The sequence below is a fragment of the Petaurus breviceps genome, unplaced genomic scaffold (assembly GCF_028583685.1).
Source record: "Petaurus breviceps papuanus isolate PSGF00001 unplaced genomic scaffold, PetGlider_PUasm1.0 63, whole genome shotgun sequence".
In the NCBI taxonomy this organism is placed as follows: domain Eukaryota; kingdom Metazoa; phylum Chordata; class Mammalia; order Diprotodontia; family Petauridae; genus Petaurus; species Petaurus breviceps.
Genome location: NW_027186418.1, coordinates 668191 through 689735, shown reverse-complemented (window position 1 = coordinate 689735; position 21545 = coordinate 668191). Strand labels below are relative to the sequence as shown.

Genomic DNA, 21545 nt, shown 5'->3' with positions numbered 1-21545 from the left:
TTCTTTCTTTCTTTCTTTCTTTCTTTCTTTCTTTCTTTCTTTCTTTCGCTTTTTTTGGGAGGAAGGCCAGGCAATGGGGGTTAAGCGACTTGCCTAAAGTCACACAGCTAGTAACTGTTAAGTGTCTGAGGTCACATTTGAACTCAGGTCTTCCTGATTCCAGGGCCAGTGGACTGCCCCTATAGTGTTTTTCTTACAACAACCCTGTGAAGTAGGTAGTAGAAGCACTTATCATCTGAAACTAGACAGTAACAAAAACATATTATAAATCCATTGTGTTATGCACTGGTGGAGATTTTAAGTTTAGATAAGGGATGCTCCCTGAATTTATAAATCTTACAGTGTAGTAGAGGGAATAGACAGCAACACAGATAAACATAATACTCAATATTACATATTAAGTACATTAAAGAATTACAAAACAAAGTACTTTATGAGATATTGTTGGTGGAGGGGATCAGAGGCGGCTTTATAGAAGAGAAGGCATTTGATTTGGGTTTTAAAAGATGGGTAGGAATTCTAAAGAAGGGGAAGGAGAGCATTCTAGATAAATTGAATATCTTGAGTAAAGACATGTGAACACAGTTTGTAGTTGGGGGTCAGAGAATTGTCCATTTCAGCAGGAACAAATAGTATGTAAAAAGGACTTATCTAAGATAAGATGCATCCTTGCTCTGCAGACCTGAGATTCATCTGTGAGATAAAACAAAGTGGGGTGGATCCAGATTGGAGGAGTGAGAGGGGCATTAATGTTAAACAGAACAGTCTGAATTTTACTTGTTAAACCACTGATTAGGCCACTGATGATTTTTAGAGGAATTAATAAGACCAGATTCATGCATAAAGAGATTATTCTGGCAGTATATGAAGGATACATTGGGAAGGTAAGATGGGAGGCTAGAATAACCCCTAACACTAAACAGACTATTGTACCAACACCTAGGCAGTTGGTGGTGAGAAATTTTTCAGGAGAGTGGCAGTGGGTATGGAGAGCAATGGATGATGCAAGACACATTGCAGAAAGGGAATCAATAGGACTTAGTAATGGATTAGATTAGAGAAAGAGAAGAGTCAAAGATAACTCCAAGGTGAACCAGCAGAGAACCAGGGCATGTTGGTGCCTCAGAGAGGAATGATACATCACTAGAAACTTAACTCTCTCTAGACTCAGAATTTCAGCACAGAAAGTGACCTTAGAGGTCAACTAGTTTAATCTATCTATTTTACAGGTCAGGAACCTGAAGCCCAGAAATGTTACAAGACTGACTGCCAAATCACAGCAAGTTAGGAGGCCAGAGCTGGAACTAGGACCTGAATTTCTTAATTTCCAGGCTAGTGATTTACTTCCATAGTACACTGCCTCACAGTGTATTCTATTACAACTTAAAATTATAAAACATTTGGTTGACTTACCCAGGTTGAAACTTACCTGGGTAATTGGGTTAAAATCCCCTGACAGAGTGCCTTGTAAAACAAAATTCCTAGTAGTGCCGATCAAGACAACATCACCTTTTCCCTCAGCTACTGTTCTTATTGGCCCAAACTGTTCTGGAATCTGCATTTAAAAGAGGCATATAAAGACAAAAATTAAATATTTCATAAAGTTATTCTCAAAATATAGCCATTTAAAATGTGTCTCGTATTCATTATCTGAATGCCTGGCAGGTGCTTTCCCAGGAGGCACACTTTACTCAATAAATATTTGATGAATTAATGACCAAATGATCAAAACCCCAAATTATTTTTAAAATGTTACTTATCTGAAAGTTCCAAATGGTTGATTCTAAAAGAATCAACAAAATGAGCCTTTTTTTCAGGGTGAGTGGAGGGAGTTATAGAGTTTTCTGGTTCATACCCTAATGTTATGAAATGCTATTGATTTTATACTTTGAACTTTTACTTACAGATGATAGTATATTACTAATTACTAATATACTAAATATAGTATGTTACTACAGTATCACACACATGTGTATATATGCATATATATATACACACGTGTATATATCATAATATATATTTAGAAATAAGAAACATCCTGCTCCACAAAATCCTACCCATATGCTTCCTTGTGGCTTCAAAGTGATCCTGGAATCCTGAAAGTTTGGCCAGGGAACATAATCTCTGTTAAGTGAATGATCCATGCTGGAAAGGCTTTGAGCCCAGATTATATCTACCATTTGAGGCCCAGTTTAGCTAATACAGAGAGATTTATCAGGAGATTGTCCACTTGAATGGATAAATAAAAAATTATTTATTAATCTGTAGGGCAGGTGGAAAGACTCAGTGTTCCTTAGGGTCCAGTGACAGGGCACATGATTTAGAGCAGGGCTTCTTAAACTTTTTCCACTCACCACCCCTTTTTCCTTTGGCTATGCATGTCCTGAGGGCATGAGTAGTGTAAAGTGCACATGCTTTGTGGTCAGAACTAAGGCTGCAGTGAACTTGCATGGGCCAGCGCTGCCAGAAATACCTTGGATTCATTATGTGTTTTATTTTTATGTATAATTTAATGTATGATAATGTATATATATATCCATATACATATATATGATTGATATGATAATGATTTAAAAATCATCATTAATTTTTGGTTGTTACATGCACATTCAGAAACCTTTTTTACTGCTGCCAAATTTTTCATGACCCCATATGGGATCATGGCCCACAGTTTTAGAAACCCTGAGGGGACAGTGAGAAGGTGAATAGCAAAGCTTAATCCTTTTGCTTGCCAAGAGTGTACATTGCTCAGCTCCTTTGCTGAAGAGGAAGGTCAACTTCTTCTTTCCTGCTTTGAATTCTGTCATTTGTAGACTGACTATAATAATAGTACCAGCCCTATTGTCACCGAAACCTTAGACTCCATGACTCCCACAGCCTCAGTTGGGAAGTAGAACAGGATAGCATAGTCATACTTATGGGTAAACCTGCTACCTTAGGAAAAGGTGGCTATAACAGTTGCTAAGGCAATTCCTCTTGGCCTCTCTATGACCTAGGACACAGACATCACTGAGCAGTTGTTGTAATTCAAGTTCAGGCTGGGACCATCACCACAGCTACTGCTGCAAAGATTCCTCCTCTCCCCCCACATATCATATTTCACCATGATATGGTCCCATTCCATTGGCTTATGAGCAGTGATGTCTACTCATCACTTGATAATGAATTCTTTGGCCATGGCAAGTCATGAAACAAATGAAAAAATACAAACTACCCCTTCAGCCCTTTGTGAGCCTCTTTCATTTTAGCAGTGAGGTAGCAAACAATGCTAAAAATCCTATAGTTTTCAGAAAATCTATAAACACTAGCATCTTAGCTATTGTTATTCTAAATGTAAGATCTTTGTCCAATGACCAAGAGTTGGCATAATACAGGTTGAACAGAATCATACCAACTCTGGCATTGTGGGGAAGACTACTATGGCAAATGTACAGACATATACAGAAAAGAGTTATATAGGATGGGCAGATATGGATAGGTTGCACTCCACATTATTTAGGGGAATATTTACACCAATGAAATCAAAGAGGCACTGGAGTAATATGAATTATTATGTTAATAGCAAACATAAATATTAAAATTTAAAGGTTTTTTGAAGGGGTTTGGTACATACCCAGAAGTGTACATATTGTTTCCCCTATTATAATGTAAGCTCCTTGAGGGCAGAACTTGTTTTGCTTTTCTTTTTTTAGCTCTTGAATTTAAGAATTCCTGGCACAGAATAATGCTTAATAAATGCCTACTGACTGATTTTATTCATGTGAATTCTTTGTCCACTGATAGAGATTTTTAAAAAATTATTATTTATTCACAGCATTTGTTTTAAAAAGATTTTGAATTCCAAATTTTCTCCCTTCCTCTAGTCACCCCCCCATCCATTGAGAAGGCAAGCAATACATCAATTATACATGTGAAATCATGCAAAATGTATTGCCCTATTAGCCATGTTGTAAAAAAAAAATCAAGAAAAATAAAGGAAGTAAAAAAAAACTATACTTTATATTCAAAGTTAATCAGTTTACTCTCTGAAGGTGAATACCATTTTTCATCATGAATCCTTCAGAATTGTCTTGGATCATCATATTGATCAGAATAGCTAAGCCTTTCACATTTTATCATCACCACAATGTCACTGTTATTGTGCACAAAGTTTTCCTGGTTCTGCTTACTTCACTTTGCATCAGCTCATGTAAGTCTTCCCCGATCTTTCTGAAACCATCCTGTTCCATTATTTCTTATAGAACAATAGTATTCCACCATAATCATGCCACATGCCACAACTTGTTCAACCATTTCTGATGAGCATCCCCCTCAATTTGCAATTCTTCACCACCAAAGAATATACTACTATACTATATATGATGTACTATATTTACATCAGTAGAGTTGCTATAAATATTTTTGTAATATAAGTACTTTGTCTTTCCTTTTTTAGGGGGAGGGAGGATCTCTCTGGGACATAGACCTTGCAATGGTATTGCTGGGTCAAAGGTTATGTAAGGTTTTAAAGCCCTTTGAACATAATTCTAAATTGTTTTCCAGAATGGTTGGATCAGTTCACAACTCCATCAACTTTAGTATTAGTATCTTATTTAGTGCTTTAGTATCTCAATTTTTCCGCATCCCCTCCTACATTTGTCATTTTCCTTTTCTGTCATATTAGCCAATCTGATAGGTATGATGTGGTACCACAGAGTTACTTTAATTTGCCTTTCACTAATCAATAATGATTTAGAACATTTTTTTCATGTGACTATAGATAGCTTTGATTTCTTTATCTGAAAACTACATAATCATATCCTTTGATCATTTAACTAATTGGGGAATAGCTCTTATTTTTATAAATTTGACTCAGTTCCCTATATATTTGAGAAATGAGACCTTTATTAGAGAAACTTGCTGTAAATTCCCTGCCCCCCGGTTCCCTGCTTTCCTTCTAATCATGGATGCATTGGTTTTGTTTGTGCTAACCCCTTTTAATATAATGTGATCGAAATTATCCATTTTACTTTCCACAATCCTCTGTATTTTTCACTGATGCAGATTTTCATCCCCACTCTATATATTAGTAGATAGCTTATAAGTTGTTGTAGTCACTTGGTAGATACCTAATGGCTAACCATGTCTGAACTCACACAGCCTGATCTTTGGATCAAGAATAAGTATTTGAAGACTTTATAACTTGATAGAACCTATTACAGCTTGTACTCCGCTGTTGAGAACCCAAAGTTACCTTCAAAAGGTATCAATAATGGAGATATACACTTTATCTTTCTAGACTGCAATACTACATTGCTTTGTGTTAGCAAAATATTGTTGTAATAACTCTAAACAGTATAAATGAAAATGATAAATTATTTGTCAGGTTCATCAGATTAGATGAATGAAATAAAATAAATAACATAAAATAAATTTAAAAATAATAAATAAAATTTAATTCTTCAACTATTTGTGATTTTGTCAGTGTGGGCAATCTCTTCACTATCACAGATTGCAACTTTCCAACAACATAGCTCACAGGTTTTGAGAGTTTAAAGGATTAGTCACTCATAACTTGGTGGGGCTGGATCTCAGACAACAGGCACAGTCCCTCAGCTGTCACAGTTTTAAAGCCTTTCCAGCTTGGTAGGACCTGCCAGAGTTTGCATTCCACTGGCATAGCCTTGGAGAACTCAGGGTCTTCCATGATGAGTCACTGGAAGAGGACCCAAGTAGATAGTTTAATGAAGTGTTCAACATTTTATATACTCTGAATTTTCAGTGAAGTCATTTGAAAGCATGTTTACTATAACTAAACAAATGGGATCTCCCTAAAAAGAAAGATAGACCTTATAATTTGAGAACTTTAAGCATTCTAGTCCTATAAAAATATAAAACTATCAGGACAGCTAGGTGGTACAGTGAATAGAGCACTGGTCCTGGAGTAAGGAGGACCTGAGTTCAAATCGAGCCTTAGACACTTAACACTTACTAACCATGTGACCTTGGGCAAGTCACTTAAATCCAATTTCCCTGCCCTCCCTCCCCCCTCCAAAAAAGCAAAAAATAAAAATAAATTAAAAAAACCTATCTGCTTCTGATTGAAGCTTTGTTTTTTCCAAGAGATTGTTTAGATCAGTTTGGCTCAGTGCTTCTTAAACTGTGGGTCATGACCTGAAGGAGTAGCAAGTGGAAAAAGTTTAAGAAGTCTTGGTCTAGATAATGATATTTTTTAAAAATATCATGTTTGGGAGAATTCTTGATAATTCATACTAATGAAGAATTAATGAGTCTGAGCTATCACTGTACTCCAGGAAAATGCACAAGGAACATTTATTTTTTTTATGTGATTACAGACCATTGTTAAAACTACCTTATAAGTCATACTCTAAGAAACAGATGTTGGTTCTGAATCGATCACTTCCAAAGTGAAAAAAGAGTGTAAGGCTGAGATGAGGCCCTGAGAAAGAGGAGCAAGTGTGTGAAGCTTACTTCTGCTTGAAAATAAGGGTAGGGACTTTCCTGATCACATTATGGTTATATCTTGAGAGCAGACCACAACAAAGGTGAGCTTCTGAGATTCAGAAGTATGATATGACATTCCACAGGAGTAATGGGAAGCCTGACAACAATAAATTAGTGAGTATGGCTTAATGAACATCTTGTTTTTTGACTAGGGAAAGAGCAGAGTTGTGTTGTGTTAGCACAATGAGTTAATTGCCATAGCTACTTGCTGTAGATATGCAGTGGAAGGAAATTCTTCATGTTTGCTACTGTGTGACTGTGACTGGATTTCTATGAGATGTGGCAGAGAAAGCAAAATAGTGAATAGGGATTATAGTAGTAATAGTTTGGCATCACAAACAGAATCATATTTGGCAGGATACCTATGCCAACATCACTACCCACTGACAGATAACATCTACAGGGTCACATCTGATGCGATGAATGGAGCCCATGAGCACCAAATTTGAATACGGTAAACAGTGTGGACTCTTTCAGGAAGCTAAGTACTAAGCTCTGTTCTAAGTGCTTTACAAATTTCATGTTATAATTCTTACACTAACCAAGTGAGGTGGGTACTTTTATTATCCCTTTTCTACAGCTGAGGAAACTGAGGCAAAGAGAAGTTAAGTGACTTGCTCACGGTAACACAGCTAGGAAGTGTCTGCAGTCATATTTGAACTCAGGTCTTCCTGACTCCAGGCCCAGTGTCTATTCACTGTGCCACCTAGCTGCTGCCTTACAGAGGTGAAGACTACCTGTTTGAAAGAGGAGATAGTTTAGCAATAAGGAGAAGAATTTGAACAGAAGGAAATTAATCTTTTCATTGGTCCTGTATGCTAAGAGGGATGTTTACATAGGGTCAGAGTAAAAAGGCATTTAGGTAGGAGTAGAAGATATTTGTTTCTCTAAGTCCAAATGCTCTAATTAAATGGAAAAGAGCTATTCTGTAGGCAGTGGTGGTGGTAGTTCATGCTTTTTTTTTTTTTTAGGTCACATCTTTGATGTGTGAGAGCACAAGCACAGGCAGGAAAATATGAATGAGAAATGGTATATTCATATGTTAATATTTATGTGGGTTATGATGACTTAAGGAGATAACCAGAAATTCAAGAGTCAGGTAAGGCAGAAAAGAGAACTTGAGTTTGTCGGTATGGCATGATTGTCCCAGGAATCACAAAAACTTTTCATACTGGGCTGCAAAATCTTAACAGTCAACTAAAAGGTCCTTCTACATGAGAGAATCCTGGCAACCTGTTATCTATCCTTAAAAGCAGGCAATTGGGATTTGGGATACAGAAAAATATTACAAAATATTTGGGATATAAAAATTGGGATACAGAAAAATATTATAAAAGGTGAATTGTGGTTTTCAAGTACCATATATTGTAGCCTCCTTAAGGATGCATAAGTTCTGTTTTATAGATACTGCAAGATTTATATAAATTTAGAAAAGTTTACATCTAAAAATTCAGGGAACTATAAACTGAAAGTTTTTTGTAAGAGGTAGTATGGCATAGTGGATAGAATTCTGGGTTTAAGTCTTACCTGATGTGTACTTGCTGGGTGACCTGGGAAAACCACTTACCCTCTTAAAAGTTTCAGGTTTACAGCCTAGGACTTCTCTAGGAAAACATAAATGGGTTGTGACCTACATTGGTAGAGGGAGTTCCCATACCAAAAGTTTCCCACACTGATGAAAACCAAATGTTTTGTGTGTGTTTTCATAATTATAAGCTTTTATGATTTTGTGCTAACCATATTATGTGCCCATATGAGCACACTTATAAGTGTGTTTAATTGAAATTTTATTTAAAGGCATTAATATAGTTCCAGGGAAAATACCTGGTGATTCTCTAGCAGCTGGAAAGAACTATTAGAAATTTTATCACGTTTTTGATTTTGAGTATATAAAGAAGTTAGCAAATGATGACAGTTTCAATAAGAGGAGGGAAAAAAAGCCTTAATAAAATTATAGCAGCTCTAGATTTGAAAGAAAAGCAAAGATCATACATTTGAATTGTGAATTAAGGGGTTTTATAAAACTAGTAGTTAGAGCATTAGTTGCTGGATTCTAAAGTTTTAGGTCATTACAGAAGAATTGTTTTGCACAGCCTATGAAATGTTTTGGTAGTCAGACAGTAATAGTTCTTGGGATATGTCATTAATTGAAGTATGATGAAAATCACCCCAAACACCCAAATTCAACTGGATTCTTGGGCACGTAGGAGTAAGTAAGAGATTAGAATTATCCTCAAGTGAATTATACTATACACTTCCTAGACCCAGAATAGGAAGCTATTTCTTTTGGTACCAGAGAATACCTACACCAGATGGATTAGGTGGCACAGGGAACAGATTGCCAGACCTGAAGGAAGGGTCATCTTCATGAGTTCAAATCTGGCCTCAGACACTTGACACACTTACTAGCTGTGTGACCTTGGGCAAGTCACAACCCCAATTGCCTTGCCTTTCCCCCTCAAAAAACAAACAAACAAAAAACAACAAACCAAAAACCAAAACAAAACAATTAAGTTTTTTTTCCCTAAAAGACTATCTCTAGCACTTCTTAAACTGTGGGTTGTGACCCTGTATGGAGTCACAAAAAATTTGGCAACAGTAAAAGGTCTTTGAACACATGATGACCAAAAATTAATTAAAAATCAAATGTGTAATGAATCCAATGTGTTTTTAACAGCATTTGCTGGTGTTGCATCTCACAATTTAGTTGCACCCTTGGTTCTGAACACAAAGCATGTGCACTTTGCACTGTGCATTCCCTCAGGCCACATGACACAACAAATGCTGCCAAAACATGAAAAGGAGTCTTAAGTGGAAAAAATTTAAGAAGCCCTGATCTAATTAAACCTCTTCCATCTTGAATCTATGATTGATTTTTCTGAACACAAGAAAGAAACCTTATTCTTAGAAATGTAATCTTATTATTATCCTTTTGTCTTCCAGCTCATCAAGATTCTAGTCATCCAATGTGTTAGCTATCACTCCAAGTTTTGTGCATTCTGAAAATATGATAAACACATTATGACTTTAAGTCAATGATAAAAATATTCAACAGCAAATCTCTCTGGGACATTAATAAGAACCTCCTTTCAGGCTGACACTGAAAAACTGGATGGATTAGGTGGCACAGGGAATAGAGTGCCAGGCTACAGTGCCATTACTACTCCCAAGGTCCATTTATTCAGCCATTCCAAATAGAAAATTCTACTATCATAGAATTCAGCACTCTTACTGTTGTAGTCCGGGTTTGTTTCCCAGTCAAGGAATGAAGTTTTCTATGTGGTACAATGGATAGAGTGATGGGCCAGGAGTCAGAAAGACTCATCTTCCTGAGTTCTAATATGGCCTCAGTTATTTCCTAGCTACGTGACCCTGAGCAAGTCACTTAACTTTTTGCCTCAGTTTCCCTTATCTGTAAAATGAACTAGAGAAGGAAATGGTGAACTCCAGTGACTTTGCCAAGAAAACCCCAAATGGGCCCACAAAGAGTCAGACATGACTGAAAATGACTGAACAACAACACTATCATCAATCCCTGTTCTCTCCATTCTGTGCACAAGAAAAGCATGAGGAACTTTGTAAAAACAATTTGCTAAAATACTAAGTAAACTATATCTAAAACATCCCCAATGATCTACCAGTCAGTCAGTAACAACATCAAAAAATAATATAGTCACTTCAAGATCACTTTATTTTTCTATATGTTTTCTTTAATATGTTCTAGAATTCTGTCAGGAATCAAAGTCAAGCTCATTGGCTAATAGTTTCTAGACTCTATTCTTTACATAATTAAAAAATTATGAGATTTTTTTTCTTCAGTGCTGCCATACTTCTCTGGTTCTCCACAAGAGTCTAAAGATCACTGAGAGTTTCAATGTTCAGCAATCACATCTGTCAGTTTTACCTCACAATGCAATCTATTTGAGTCCAGTGACTTGAACTCATTTAAAACAGCTAAATGCTCTCATGTTATTTCCCTGGATTATCAATTCCCTATTAGCTATTTTTTGTTTCGTCTTTTCTATTCCAAAGATTATTTTTGCCTTGGAAGGAAAAATACAAAATAAGAAGTGAATGTGTAGAAAGTTATTCTCTTTATAACCACATTGGTCTCTTTAGATAACTAGCTTTTTCTTCATCAGAACTGTTTCTCTTTAAGTCTTCAGAATTTCACTGTTAATAGGTTTCTAGACCTTCTACCTTCTAGACCATTACTACCTTCTTCTATTGAGTTTTAGTCTATAGGATCCAACCTGTTCTTTTTCTGAACCCTCTGATCTCTGCTGTTCTAAAATCTAAGGTACATGATAGACTATGCTCACCTTTCCTCTCCTCTATTACAGATTCTAAGATGGAATGGCAACTTCCCCACAAAGATGATGATGATGGTGATAATAATAATAATAATAATAATAACTAGCATTCTCATACCTGGTCATAATAATAGCAACTATCTTACAGAGTTATTGTGAGAATCAAATGAGGTTTTATACGTATAAAGAGAGTCCTTAGGAAAGCTTAAAGCACTCTGTAAATACTAACTACTGGGGTTGCTAGGTGTCGCAGTGAATAGAGCACCGGCCCTGGAGTCAGGAGGACCTGAGTTCAAATCTGGCTCAGACACTTGACACACTTACTAGCCTGTGACTTTGGGCAAGTCACTTAACCCCAACTGCCCTCCAAAAATCAAATATATATATACTAGCTATTGTTATTATTATGTCATTATTATCATCAAGCTTTTGTAGATTTGTTTTTGCTCCCACTGTTGTCCACTGTCTTACAAGGCAATGACCCATTCAGAGTTCTTCCTGGGAAATTTCCAAAAAGAAAAGCTGAAACATAACAAAATTTCAGTACAACCAAAGAATCTGAAAACTTACACAGAATTTGCTCTAATAGATTCTAATGTACAATGAATCCTTGTGGTGAAACCTTACTTCTCTAATTTCCCCATTATATCCTCCCCCTCAGAACCTCTTTGGGGTAAACAGGATCTATTTTTCCTTTGATACTGCTGTGTACCTGGTTCACATCTTTTCTGAGTATGAGGGAAGTCATTTGATTAATATGCAGAAAGAAGATAAAATTACTTGTTAAAATTCTTGTTGGAGCATAAAATTGTATTAAACAGCCTTAAGATGATAAAATAAATCACAGAATTAAGTTATTGTTAAGAAAGGAGTTTGGTCAGAGGAGGTAATAATATCTACAAAGTGAAAATAGTCGAAATTTTTTGCACAGATTTGACAAAATAGGAATAATTACCACATTTAAATTGATAGTTCATTTTATTATAGCTATTTTAGAAATAATAAATTTATAACAACTTCAAATTTTAAAGATTTATTAGTTACACTAAATCTCCAAACTATGATTTCAAAAAAATCATATATGTTATCCCAATTTAACTTCCCCATGGTTATGAGGGCATACAATTTTTCCTTCTGAAACAACTGCATTAAGGGCTCAAGGATTATAAAGTGAGTCTATGTTAAAAAGGCACTTCTGTGTTCAAAATGAACCTTACGTTAAAATCTCTATAGTCTAACCTCTGTTTTATGAAGTTTTTGATAGTTTCCATTCCAAGAGATAAGTTTTCTGTCTTTTCCTCCTCCTGACACCAGTGTGCCATCTCTTAGCATACAAAGTGCAAAAATGCCTCCCTCATGGGCCCCTTGGACTGCATAGCTTATTCGATTTGTACCTACACAGACAAAGAAAAAGGTAATTAGGATGTTATTTAATGTGATACATTTGACCATTTACAAAAATTATTTAATCTTTATTCTGGAGTATCAAACTGTTGTATACACTATTACAGCATAGGAATTCACTGTAACTTACATTTATATAGTACTTCATGGTTTAGAAAGTGCTTTCCCCATAATACTTGTTTGAGGAAGGTAATACAACTATTATTATTCCCATTTTATTTAGGAGGTGAGTGACATTCAGAAAGGTTTAGCGATTTGCTTGTGATTGCACTGTTAACAAATGTCAAAACCGATACGTGAAACCAAAACTCCTGAGTACAGTCTAGCACTCTTTCTACTCCATAGAGGTATCTACTTCCCAGGCATCTAATACCGTACATGATAAAGTACTCAGTGTTTTTTGGAACTGCGTAAGAGGAAAAAAGGCTTACTGTACAAAGAATCAATTGACATAAGAAAAATTATCTTCATTGTAAGGGATCATCAAGCAGGTAGTCAAGAGAACCTTCGGCATCTCCATTCCCAGGGAGCTTCAACAAACACTTTTTTCCAGATTTCCTTTATTACTGCCTTCTAGGTAAATGTTTTAACTCAGGGATGATTTAATGAATCAACTGCTAGGGACTTTTAACTATTTTAGACTACAAATAACACAAGCAGACAGAACCACAAATAAGGGCAAGTGGCATTATATAAACATACATTTAATAGTCCTAATGATTCCAAACTTTACTCATGTCAAAGAGAAAAATTAAAAGACTGAATAGGTTTAGTGGATTTAAGTCCTAAATATTGCCTTAGTCAAGTGTGACCATACATTACTCTATATTTAATGATTTGAAAGTTCAGTGATTTGGAATCCAATCATTGAAATACCAATTTTTCTTGGCTGCAAAAAAAAAAAGAAGCAAAAGTTGCATCTAAATGCTATATAAAACAGTACTATAAGACAGAATGGAGTGTGCATTTTTAAAGAGTTGGGATTTTCTGTGCAATTTCCCTTTTCAATTTGTAATGCACTATAACAGTCAGAATTTGTCAGACCATTTAATTTAGAGATTAGAGTCTGACACAGATTATATATAGAAATTTCTAAATAATTCTAATGCCAGAAATAATTATGGAATTTTCTGACATGGAAATATTTTTTCAGAAACAATGAGCAGAAATTTACAGCAATATGACAGTCAACTTAAATGTGATACATAAAACTACATTAATTTATACTACATTGTCCTTAACTGATTTGTCTACAAATTTCTATCAGCAAATTGGTCAATTTAATGTGATACATTTGACCATTTACAATAATTATTTAATCTTTATTCTGGAGTATCAAACTGTTGTACACACTATTACAGCACAGGAATTCACTGTAACTTACATTTATCATTATATACCTTTTATCATTAAGCTGATAAAAACTTTGTTTAAACTAGGTAAAGTTCAAGAAATCAATTTGAACTCCAACTAACAAAAAAGTCAGCATTCAAGGTATCCTACAATTCTTTAAAATAATGTTTATTCTGAAATAAAGGTCTAATTCTATATAGCAGGGGTTTTACCCAAGTGTGCATAGGCATTTTTATTAAATAAAATACATGAAATGCTTTAAAACAGGGTTACCTTTGATGAACCCAGATACATAAAATTCAAAAACTTCTGAAATGTAATTACACTCTTACAATTGCACCTCCAATGTAATGTAAGAGTACAGGAAAAAGTTATCTGCCAGACCAAAGCAAAATGCAGACATTTCCCATACAAGCCAATTCACTAAAAAAGAAAAAAAAAGGGGGGAGGGTAACGGGAAGGAAAGGTTAAGAAGGCTGGAAAGGTTGGAGAGGGAAAAAGGAATCTCAATTCACACTGTAATGGGAATGTAAATTTAAAGATCTTCCCTGCCCCTAGGTTAAAGTGCACCTGGAGCCTGGGGTAGGAGGCTTGTTTTTCAGTAGATACTTTTTGATTGGCCAGTGGGTCCAAAAGGTTGTTACATTCTCTGAGCCTGGAGAAGGCTATATAAGCTCTGATGTGAGGCCTTGTTTTGGGGCTCACTTTGAGAAGTGTTCTGTGATTTGATCTGGATTCAGGGAAGCCGTTGTTGAGCCTCGGCTTTGAAAAACCCAGATGTTGACTGGGTATGGATGTAATGGTTGGACAGTTTGGAAATCTGTCTACTTGATCTGTTTCTGTCTTGATTATTCTGTCTGTATATTCTGAAGTTCAGGGTGCTGACCTTTTCTCCCTAAACTAGGTAAATGATACATATTTGACTGATTAAAGTAAGCTTGTTAACCCATTTTGAGTTGCTTTCCTTTAACAAAGCAGATCCAAGAACCTGTATGGGCAGCCAACCTAGGGACGCTGGGGTGCTTGCTGCTACACACACACAAATGAAGTTTTAATAAACATTAATTATCATACTGTTGAGTCCCAATAACTAAAACAAAAATAGACTTGTACTCAGCCTGCAGAAAAACCATAATCTGGAGTTATAGTGGAACATGACTGAACAAATAAGACACAGATTCACCATTGTGTGTTCTCCGTATTGCTTCAGTCAATATCATTGAAATGTCAATAGCCTGGATTTTAGAGCAGTGCTTCATTTTGTCCTCCTGTGGAATTGTATTTGTGACCACCACAGCCTCAAATGCAGCATTATTAATCCTGGAAATAGCTGGTCCAGAGAATATCCCATGAGTCAAAATATCATAAACTTTGGTGGCTCCAGCAGAAAGTAATTTATCTGCAGCATGGCATATCGTGCCACATGTATCTGCCATGTCATCCACAAGGATGGCCACACGATCCTTCACATTGCCGACCAAAACCATCCTGTCTACCTCATTTGCCTTCTTTGTGAATCAAAGCAAACTCCACATTGAGTGTGTCAGCAATTGATGTCACTCTTTTAGCTCCACCAACATCTGGGCACACAATGATATAATTCCTCCATTCTGAAATATTTTCTTGAATCCATTACAAGACTGCAGGTTCTACATACAAGTTATCCAATGGAATATCAAAAAACCCCTGTATCTGAGAAGCATGGAGATCCATCATGATGATGTGATCAGCCCTGGCCACTGAAAGCATATTAGCCACAAATTTTGCAGAAATTGGAGCATGACTCTTGTCTTTTTTATCTTGTCGCGCATATGGAAAACACGGATCACTGCAGTTACCCTGGATGATGATGCAATCTTGCAAGCATTGATTATAATGAGAAGTTCCATCAAGTTATCAATTTCCCCACAGCCACTCTGGATGATGTAAACATCTTCTCCTCTCACACTTTCACAAATTTCTACACTGGTCTCCTGGTTACTCAATTTCTTGGTGACCACCTTGCCCAGTTCCAGCCCTAGCCTGTCCGCCACTTTCTGGAAAAGGTCCTGGTGTGAGCTGCCGCTGAACAGCATGATGTTGGGTATGGTGGGTGTTTGGCAGGGGGGCGGCAGAGCCAACAGCGGCTGCTGTTTCTGCTGGTGGTGGGAGCCAGGGTGGGAGGAGATGGGAGACCCAGGGAACTTCAAGAAAACAAATGAAATCTACCTGTAGCTGAGGGTTAAAGTAGATGGCCTGTAAGTCATGTGGTAACTCAGTTCCCATGAATCAATAACTCCTCTACATTTTACTCCATGAGAAATGATAAAAAGGGGATAAAGATGGAGTTCATGGGTTTTTTTTGCTTTCTTAGGTATCATCTTCTGAAGGAAGGAGCTAATTTTCAGAGTACTCTCTGGGAAGTGAAGAGAGGAAGGGAACGGCCTAGGTTAAAATGTCAAACAGATCAAGTTTGCTTTTTTTTCCCCTCGCCATCTTCTTCTATTCTTAGCATTACCATTGCCTTACAACCTAGGTACCTAATAATTTAATTGAATTAAACAAATATTAATCGAATACCTACTGTGTGCAATACAATGTTTTTAGTGTTAAAGATACAAAGACAAAAAATGAAAAAGTCTCTATCCTCTGAAAGCCTACCCTTTCCTGTGGGGATACAACATGTATAGATAAATAAACACGAAGTAATGAGAAGGGAGAGGGCATTAACAATAAGGATAATAAAACTACATTATTTTGAGTAGGAGGTGATACTTGAGCTGACCTTTGAAGAAAACTAGGGATTCTGAAAAGGGTGAGGAGACAGAGCATTCAAGGGATTCAGGACAGCCTTTACAGAGACAATAAATGGAATGCCAAGTTCAATAAAAGCTAGTAAGTCAGTGTGGCTGGAATGTAGAGTTTGTAACAGGAAGTAATATGAAATTAGTTTAGAAAAGTTGACTGAAGTCATGCAATAGAGTGCTTTAAATGCCATGGTGGAGAAAATGTATTTGATGCTAGAAACAGTGGAGGGCCATTGAAGATTTTTGAACAATGAACTAATGTGCTCACATCTATGCTTTAGGAGGAATAATTTGGCATCTGTGTTGAGAAGGATTAGAGAGGCAAGAACCTGGAAGCAGGGGGATCATTTATTGGGCTATTACAACAGTCCAGGCAAGTGATGAAGCCTGAACTATATCTTAAAAACACAAGCCATTTAATTTTTTCATGGTATTATGTAATACCTGCTATATCTAGCACCTCCCAACTTTTTTCTGGAAGAAAATATTTGTGATATATAGGCCTGAGGATAGTGTGTAGTCTATAACAACAGGAAAGGCCATTGCACAGGATGGTTTTTAACCGTTTTTGTTTGTTACCAGAGAGGCCTCACTGAGAGGAAAATATGTGCTGGAGGCAAGGAAGATCTAGTCAAAAGTGACTGTGAAGCAAAAACAACAGGCATTAATAAGACTTTTTTTTTTTTTTTTGCTTTTTGGAGGGCAATTGGGGTTAAGTCACTTGCCCAAGGTCACATGGGTAGTTTTTGTGTTAAGTGTTTGAGGCCAAATTTGAACTCAGGTCCTCCTGACTCCAGGGCCGGTGCTCTATTCACTGTGCCAATAAGATTTTTTTTAAGTAAGAAAAACTAAATAAAATCTTACAGAAGAGTTGAAGATTTTTTGAGTAGTTTTACTTCATAAAACAGCAAGAAGTAGAAGGAAAAAATTAGTGTACCAAAAGCTGTGTAAGAGACCCAACTTACCACAATCATATTGCAATCATATTGGGGCTTTTAAGGATGAAACTGGAAGGAATGTAACAAACATAAAAATAGAAAAGATTTTTGTAACATTTTTCTCCTTGATGACAATGGAGTAAGCATACATAGATTCTAATGTCCCAGTCCCCCAAAATCTATATCATACAACTGAATGAAGAATCTAGAGAATACAAGATTCCACTGTGATTATTGTTTGATGATTATAAAAAACATTCGATTTCATATGGCAAAAATGTTTCTCTTCTAACAGATTTTCTGTTGATAAATCAAAAATCACAAAAGATTCTTTGAAAGATGCAAAAGCAGAGAACTTTGTTCAAGGATCCCTCTGATTATTAATATGAATCAAAGTATCAAACAGGGAGACATATGCTTATTAAAACTGTTTGTCAGATCACAGAGGGTGTCTTGTGCAGAGTCCAAGTAGAAGAACTCCCTCTAGATGGTGAAGTTTTCCAGATGCTCCTGTTTCTCGATGACACCATGGTAAATGCATCAAGTCCTAGAACATTACAGTCTCCTAAATGAGATTCATTATATTTCATGAGTTTGGACTAAGTGGTCACATAGGAAAAACCAATGAAGAAAGCCCATTACCCAGATTGTGATATGCATTTAGATGGACCATCAGTATACACATCACAGAAAGACATGGCATATGATAAATACAAAAGTGTGAACTGGATTGATTGGAGGAAAACACAAAGTACTTTTAATTATTCCAAACTTTTTCCTTAAACAAAAGCCTGTATTTTTTAAAATTAGCAATAATACTCTGATTTTACATGTCTACAAATCATGGAATAGCAGTCACTCCATAATTAAAGTTGAGGATCCACTAAATGAGTAGCACATGTTGGGTTCAAGCAGGCTATAATATTTTAATATAATATTTTGCAGAAGTGGCATAAAGGAGATCAATAGAGAGATGTATGACAAGAAAAAGAGATGAATTTGTCAGGAAGTGAGGAGGGATAAATTATATATAGCTCATGTATTTCATTGGTATCTATACAATGTTAAGAGATCAAGAGGAAGGCCGTCTAGAATGTTGGGTGGTTCTCCAGGGTAGAATTTACAGGAGGAGGGGTGGCTAGGTGGCACAGTGAATAGAGCACTGGCCCTGGAGTCAGGAGGACCTGGGTTCAAGTTTGACCTCGGACACAATACAAAAAACTAGCTGTGTGACCTTGGGCAAGTCACTTAAAAAAACAACCAAAAAAAATTTACAGGAGGATAGAGTAGGGCTGCAAAGGATAGGTAGGCACTGATGGGTTATGATCTGAACACAGGTATCAAAGTAAGGATATATCAAAGAATTTATCTCATATCATCTTTATTATGGTTTGAATATGTAATTCTAAGAATTCCTGCAATATAAATTTGATAACTGTACACTTCACACAGTAGGTGTTCATTAAATGTTCACTGAATTGAATAACTATGTAACTGTAGATTTAAAAAATTTATTTCTTTATAGTTTCACTGGAATTTTTGAGTAAATATTTTAAGATTTCTATTTGGTCCAGATCTGTGATATCTTTGGTGGGGAAGAAGTGGTGGGAAATGGAACGGAATAAACATTTACATAGCACCTACTATTTCTTAGGCACCATGCTGAGCACATTTACAAGTATTATTTTCTTTGATCCTCAAAATAAGCCTGAAAAACAAGTGCTGTTATTATCCCCATTTTATAGTTGAGGAAACTGAAACAAACAAAGGTTAGGTAGCTTGCACTAAGTGTGACACACTAGTGATTATCCGAGGTCAAATTTTAACTCAAGTCTTCCTATCTGAATCTACTGCAACACTAATTGTCTCTGGTATAGGGAACTCCCTGTGTAGAAACTATTCTTTTAAAAAAAATTACTAATTTTTAAAATTTTATTTTCCCCCAGTTACATGTAAAAACAATTTTTAACATTTGTTTTTAAAACTTTGAGTTCTAAATTCTCTCCCTTCCTCCTTCTCTAAGCCCCCTCCCCCATTGAGAAGGCAAGCAAATTTGATATAGGTTATACATGTGTAGTAATACTTCCTAAAATTCCACTTCCATAATAGTCACACTGTGAAAGAAAACATAGACAAAAAACTCAAAAAAACCCTAAGAAAGTAAAAAAAAGTATGCTTCAATGTGTATTCAGATATGATCAGCTCTTTATCTGGGGATGGATAGCATTTTTTATCATAAGTCCTTCAGAGTTGACTTGGATTGTTGTATTGTGAGAATAACTTAGTCATTCACTGCTATAAATATTTTTGCATATTATATATATGTCCTTTGCCTTTTTTTTTTTTTACCTCTTTTGGGATATAGACCTACTAGTGGTATTTCTAGGTCAAAGAGTATTGCCTATTGCATTGGCTAACAGGACAGAAAAGGTAAATGACAAATGTTGGAGGGGAAGTGGGGAAAATGAGACATTAATGTACTGTTGGTGGAGTTACGAATTGATTCAACAATTCTGTTGAGCAATTTGAAACTATGGCCAAAGTCAATCCAATAGGTGTGAGGTGGTCCTTCAGAATTGCTTTAATTTGCATTTCTCCAATCAATAGGGAGTTAGGGTATTTTTTCATATGGCTATAGATAGCTTTCATTGAAGCATCTGAAAACCGATCATATCTTTTGATCATTTATTATTTGGGGAATGGCCTTTAAATTTATAAATCTGACTGTTTTCTATATGTTTGAAAAATGAGGCTTTTATCATAGAAACTTGCTTCAAATTTTTTTTCACAATTACTATTGTTAACTGTATTTCCCTCCACCCCATTCCCCCTTCTATTTATTCTATTCTCTCTTTTCACCCTGTCTCTCCTCAAAAGTGCTTTGCTTCTGATTGCCCCCTCCCCTAATTTGCCCTCCCTTCTATCATTTCCTCCCTTCTTCTATCCCCTTCCCCTCCTACTTTCCTGTTGGGTAAGATGGAATTCTATCCCCAACTGCATTTATTCCCTCTTTGAACCGAAAGTAAGGTTTACTCACTCCCTCTCACTTTCCCCTTCTCCTCCTCCACTGTAAAGGCTTTTCTTGACTCTTTTATATGAGAAAATTTACTCCATTCTACCTCTCCCTCTCTCTTTCTCCCACTACATTCCTCTATCGCTCCTTAATTTTATTTTTTTTTAGATATCATACCTTCATATTCAACTCACACCTGTGTCCTCTGTCTATATATACTCCTAACTACTTTAATAATGAGAAAGGTCTTATGAGTTACAAATATCATTTTCCCATGTAGGAATAAACAGAAACAGTAAACTTATTAAATCCCTTCTGATTTCCCTTTCCTGTTTACCTTTTTATGCTTCTCTTGAGTCAAATTTTCTATTCAGCTCTGGTTTTTTCATCAAGAATGCTGGAAAGTTGGGGACGGCTAGGTGGCGCAGTGAATGGAGCACCTGCCCTGGAGTCTGGAGGATGAGTTCAAATGCGACCTCAGACACCTGACACACTTGCCAGACGTGTGACTTTGGGCAAGTCATTTAACCCCAATTGCCCTCCAAAAAGCAAAAAAAAAAAATGCTGGAAAGTTGTCTACTTCACTTAATATATACATTTTTTCCCCTGAAGGATTATACTCAGTTTTGCTGGGTAAGTGATTCTTGGTTTTTATCTTACCTCCTTTGCTCCCCCCGCCCCCCCCCAGAATATCATATTCCAAGTCCTCTGATCCTTTAACGTAGAAGGTGCTAAATCTTGTATTATCCTGACTGTGGCTCCACAATACTTGAATTGTTTCTTTCTGGCTACTTGTAATAATTTCTCCTGGGAACTCTGGAATTTGACTATAATATTCATGACAGTTTTCATTTTGGGATCTCTTTCAGGAGGTGATCAATGGGATTCTTTCAATTTCTATTTTACCCTCTGAGCTAAGATATTAGGGCAGTTTTCCTTGATAACTCCTTGAAAAATGATGTCTAGGCTCTTTTTTGATTATGATTTCAGGTAGTCCAAAATTTTTAAAATTATCTCTCCTGGATCTATTTTCTAGGTCAGTAGTTTTTCCAATGAGACATTTCACACTGTCTTCTATTTTTTCAGTGTTTTGGTTTTGTTTTATTGTTTCTTGAGTTCTCAGAAAGTCATTAGCTTCCATTCTAATTATTAAGGAATTATTTTCAGTGAGCTTTTAGACCTCCTTTTACATTTGGCCAATTTTTAAGGAATTTTTTTTTTGCTGATTTCTAGT

At 36.1% G+C, this 21545-nt stretch overlaps 1 protein-coding gene and 1 pseudogene across 5 annotated transcripts in view; both read right to left on the bottom strand.

The window, feature by feature from the left end:
* Positions 1–21545, bottom strand: part of LOC138173633 (echinoderm microtubule-associated protein-like 1) — a 316387-nt gene that overhangs the window by 42370 nt on the left and 252472 nt on the right. For all 5 annotated transcript variants that reach the window (XM_069103676.1, XM_069103678.1, XM_069103677.1 and 2 more), the window contains 2 exons: positions 12057–12211; positions 1430–1555 (listed from right to left, as the gene is read on the bottom strand). In XM_069103676.1, the coding sequence (XP_068959777.1) occupies positions 1430–1555; positions 12057–12211 (281 nt within the window). The remainder of the gene's footprint in view (positions 1–1429; positions 1556–12056; positions 12212–21545) is intronic.
* LOC138173636 (ribose-phosphate pyrophosphokinase 2 pseudogene) lies at positions 14717–15413 on the bottom strand (annotated as a pseudogene).